The 4939-nt window shown below is 33.7% G+C and overlaps 2 protein-coding genes across 3 annotated transcripts in view; one reads left to right on the top strand and one right to left on the bottom strand.

Moving 5' to 3' along the window:
- LOC129742496 (uncharacterized) overlaps positions 1 to 4939 on the top strand; it is a 72051-nt gene that overhangs the window by 43396 nt on the left and 23716 nt on the right. The window lies entirely within an intron of this gene.
- On the bottom strand, positions 2259 to 3142 carry LOC129748841 (uncharacterized). Of its 2 annotated transcripts, XM_055743611.1 has the most exons (3): positions 2997 to 3136; positions 2846 to 2917; positions 2259 to 2774 (listed from the first exon to the last, which is right to left on the bottom strand). In XM_055743611.1, exons 2-3 carry the CDS (start codon positions 2846 to 2848, stop codon positions 2490 to 2492), a joined length of 288 nt encoding a protein of 95 aa, XP_055599586.1. In that variant the 5' UTR covers positions 2849 to 2917; positions 2997 to 3136; the 3' UTR covers positions 2259 to 2489. The 2 variants fall into 2 exon arrangements, with proteins under 2 accessions (XP_055599586.1, XP_055599585.1); XM_055743610.1 differs by having other exon boundaries at positions 2846 to 3142.

Genomic DNA, 4939 nt, shown 5'->3' with positions numbered 1-4939 from the left:
CTGGCGTTTATAATGTTCATAGCACCGCACAATGCAGAAACGGTTCATGTCCTAGCTATTTTGCCATATTGCCATACCAGCTCGAAAATAAGAACTATGTTTGTGTATCTGCTACAACATTTATGTCGTGTATTATCGTTTTGCCATAAAAATATATCACGGGAGAAAAGGATATTTGAAGCGAATAAAATCAAAGGGGTGCAAGTTCGAGACAAGCCGTGCGCATATGCACATATGATTGATATTCATTCATTCACGTTAAACGTGTTTGCCTTTTAATATTTGTGAAATGGCTTTAATTAACTCTTAAATGGTCACTCTTGCCTTTAAATGGTGTGAAATTTTCATGATATCAAATCAAATTATCATTTTCTTGCACAAAATGTTTGAAAAGGTGTTATCTATCAATCCGCAATGATGACTAATGTTTGACAAACTCATGTTGTCAAATGCTACATTACATCTGGAGCTGGAAGAAGCTTCGCAGTTGAAACTTGAACAATTTTCCTGTTTATCCTTATACAAAATTATATTTTTTTTTTATTTGGAAGAAATGAAATCATGAAGAAATATGCACTGATGTATTTTACAACCTTAAATCATATAGATTTTCGAGCTACCTAAAGGAATATTTAATGGGATTTTTGAATATTGAAAATAAAATGTTTATGAATTTTCATCCAGTACTAGTGATTTTTGTAAGGATATGAACATTTTGGAACAAATTTATTTAAAATGAAAAAAATATGGAGAGTCTGTTAGGTGCTTTATAAAATCGTTAAATAGAAAGAAATAAACCACAGCTTCTATCCAACATAAAAAGCGGGCAACAAAAATGTCTTTAGATGTTAATACAGACCTCGTTCGTTTTTGGCAACATTCGATTTTGGCAACATTCGATTTTGGCAACATCCGATTTTTTCACATGTGTCAAAATCGAACGGTTTTTAGAGACAACATTACCTTTTAGTTTTCGTTATAACAGGACCAATTAAATTTAGACAAACACCATAAATACGTTTTTATGCTCTGAAATGGTGATAAAACGCAACAATAAAAACAAAAGTTTTTTAAAGTACTCAAACAAAAAATAAAAATAGTTATTTTGTAAAAATAACTGAAAAAAAGTTGAGAAAAAAACCGTTCGAATTTTGGCAGCATTCGATTTTGGCAACACAAAATGTACGGGTGTGTTGCAAATTCGAACGGGGTCTGTAATTATGGAATCAGATTTTGATTTAATAAAAGTAAGAAACAAAGTGCCAGCGACATTTTTTTTCACTCTTGATTAGAATTAAGAAAAAAAAACTGAAATAGCGGTTGTAATTAGAATGTCTCGAAGAGTCTGCTGGCCAAAAATATCTACTTTTGAAGCAAAAATAGATAACCTCTAATTATTACAACATGATACATTTTTTTTAAATTTGTTTATTAGTGTTTAATAAGTTAATCTAACAGCTTTCCACGGAAATTGAAGTTGACAAGACAAATCATTCATCCATACGTCGCACCATAGTTATCCTAGTCAATTTATTCCGATCTGGTTGGTTGCATTTTTTAATCCTGTATTTAGGCTTAATTTTTTTCTGGAATTTTAAACTTGTTTCTCATTCATCATATTCATTATTTCACTGTAGTACTTCTATACCGATACCACGTGCTGTGTAAATCAGTAGGCGAATAACCGCGATAATGTTTCAACAAACAGTAAGCTTTGACTGCATCGGCAATGGGAAGAAAATTCTGTTGATAAATGGGTGGCATTTGGCATAACTCATGTGGGAGGGGCTCACTCGATGCATTAGTAAACCGAACCAAACGGGAAACTACATACTATCCAAATCGGACACGAATGCCAAAAGTTGGTAAAATGTCCTAAATTAAATTAATAATAATAATAATACTATCCAAAAACAATCGCCAATAAATTTTAGAGAATAAGACCAAATAAGACCTTACCACCCATTTAAGTTGGAATTTATTTGAATGTTACTTCGATAAAACAAAAGGATCCTGACTTAAAGTAAACTTGAAAAACAATTATGCATTATTTTTTTTTTTGTTCAGTTGTTTTGAAAAATAATGGAAAACCAGGTATTGGTCTGGACTGATCATATCAATAATTTTATCGATACGATTTAAGATAATTAAAATGAGACATAAACAAAAGTAAACTATAAAAAGACGCAGATTAATTCACAATGTTTTCGATGACTTGATACCTTATATGTATCTGCTACTGAAATGATAACTTACAGTTTCTTCGCCAAGATCGAATTGATCCACCTTAATTTTATTGAAGACATGTTACGAATTAAAACCAAACAAACATAAATGCATTAATAACAAAGCAACAAACGATAGTTTTACTACACCATACGATGTTTTTTTAAGCAAAATGTATTTCGGTTTTTTACATATTTTTTTTCAAATATGGCCATGAGAGTTCATTTTCGGAAGCTAACCAATACTGGACGGGTCAAATTTCTTCATGGAAATTCGAAGCGACGTTTTCCATCAAATCGATATCCATAAGCAGCAGCATTTCGCACATCTACCAGAGCTGGGTTTCTATTTTTGAAAAAGCTGCCATGCGAAAAGGGCGCCCTCACGTTCCCATTAGGAATTCCGTTCATTTCGCGAGGATAAAAAGCAGTAAACGTACCATTCAATGGAATAACATTTCTAATTTCCACATCATCTGGATCGTAGGCCAATAAACTGCATATAGAGGTTAAAGCGATGAGTAGAGCAACAGTAAAAGCGAATTTCAACTGAGAACAATAAAAAGAAATCATTTAAATGCGTTTTGACATAATTGAAGTTAATTTTTTTTTCAACTCACCATGGTTGGGTGGGACGTGGATTCGATTCAATATTCGACCTTGTTTCAGCTTTGATGGTTCCCGAGAACTGTCTACAATATGATGATCGAAATAGTTGTATTTAATCTGTTACCTTGGACAGTATGTCCAAAGAGATGCATTTTCTAATACTTTCGCTTTTGAGTTGGCTACAATAATTCTATGCATGTCAACTGTCCAGCCAGAGCACCATGATACTACAGCGAATCTTGACACTCACAGGCCCGAGAAAGAATGATCGTGCAACACAAACCAACGCAGCTGCGGGCAAAACTTAAAATAAAACTTAACAAACCAGCGCAGCCTCCATGATCGTTTTTCTCTCGTTCTCTCCTGCCTGATCAATGCAACAAAATCACCCTTACCATATATATCGTACGTCGTGGACTTAACTGTTCGAAAATTTGTTTACCTATCAAACACAGTACGGTTCAGATTATTTAAGTAGGCGCTTATTGGAAGAAAAAAGAAAGAAAGCACTGAAATATGTTAGTATTAGTATCTTACCTTTTTTGAAAATTTGTAAATAACTGTCAAAGTGTTTGCTTTACATTTACGCTGTACGGCTTATTTCTACCGCGTTTTAAGTTGTTCCTACGTTGAGTTGGGTACCTGCAATTGAATCAACCTCAACCCAATTCCGAAACTACACACATATTATAAGCAGGGTGGCCACCCATTCGGGAAAAGCGGGAAATCCGGAAAAAGACGGGATTTTAAATCCAACGGGAAAATAGCGGGAAAAAGCCGGGAATTCTTTCGAAAAGTCGGGATTTTTTTGGCTTAGTGAAAGTTTGTTCAATGAATTTGGTCGAAAAAGGTCGAAACAAGTAGAAATGGATTGACAGTTGATCACCAGTCTCTTTCCATTTGACTTCGACGAATTCTACCAGGTCGAAACGGACCCTACTGCCGAGTTGGATCGGTTTCGACTAGTTTCAACTTGCTTCATTGAACAACGGGAATAACCGTAACGAAACCGCCGAGGTTTGTCGAGTCCTTAAAAACAAAAAAATAGAGAAGAATCTAAAAGAAACTATTGCAAAACGGCAGTGAGAGGCAGAAAGTAAGGCAAAGGAACGTCCACACTTACCCTACCCCGGTGTACCTTCCCCTTTTTCTTTTATGAACAACTAGCTGGCCCGGTAAACTTCGTTTTACCTTTTAATAAATAAATCGTAATAAATGTTTTATTTCATCTACATGTCCTTCGATGCATCGTGCTCGCGAATCGCTTTTTATGAAAATCGTAACAAAATTACATTGTACGGCTTGTGTCCCATTTAAAGTTGATTTAGTATGGGAATCTGCCTTCCATAAAAAGTGAGATTCTGGAAACTATTATACAAACCATCTCTGACCCGAAAAACCCTCGGAAACCAAATTTTACTTCATTCCGACCGACCCACAGTGGTTCAAAATCAAAAAAAGTTGGAAAAAATTATTAAAAAGCTATTTTGTTAAAGATTATAGACGAAAAGTTGGAAAAAATAATAAATAAGATTTTTTTTCAAAATTTGTTATTTTTTTCAATAATTGCTTAAACGGGGTTTGAGCTTTATACTGGGAAATTGAATATTTTTCAACTAATAATGAATATTTTTGTTAAAATTAAATATGGGTTCCTAAATTCCTGTAGGTTGGTTGGACAAATATTAAAACTGATGTTTTAAGGTGAAATGGCATATGTATCGAAGCAAACAATGCTTGGTTTACTCTGTTTAAATACTTTAAAATTTGCATTTTTAAACCAAACAGCGTTCCACTCAATGATATCGTATCCAAAATATAGCAAAAACTAGCAGCTGATTTTAAGATATGTTTTTGATGAGACTTCCACCTATCCAACGGTGTATAATTTACCACGGCGATCGGCAGCGCAAGCTTTATTTTTGCTTCCGAAAAATAAATAGGGTAAATCGAAAATTTTTTATCATCTAATTTTGGGTTTTCACTCAAGCGAAAGTTTATTAGTTCATGATATTAAGGAACTTTTTTATCTCCAAATTGTGAATAAGATTATAATACATCACTCCGGTATAAACATTAATAAATTTTTAAAGATTAATACGCTT

This window comes from Uranotaenia lowii, chromosome 2, assembly GCF_029784155.1.
Source record: "Uranotaenia lowii strain MFRU-FL chromosome 2, ASM2978415v1, whole genome shotgun sequence".
In the NCBI taxonomy this organism is placed as follows: domain Eukaryota; kingdom Metazoa; phylum Arthropoda; class Insecta; order Diptera; family Culicidae; genus Uranotaenia; species Uranotaenia lowii.
This window is presented reverse-complemented; position numbering and strand designations above follow the sequence as displayed.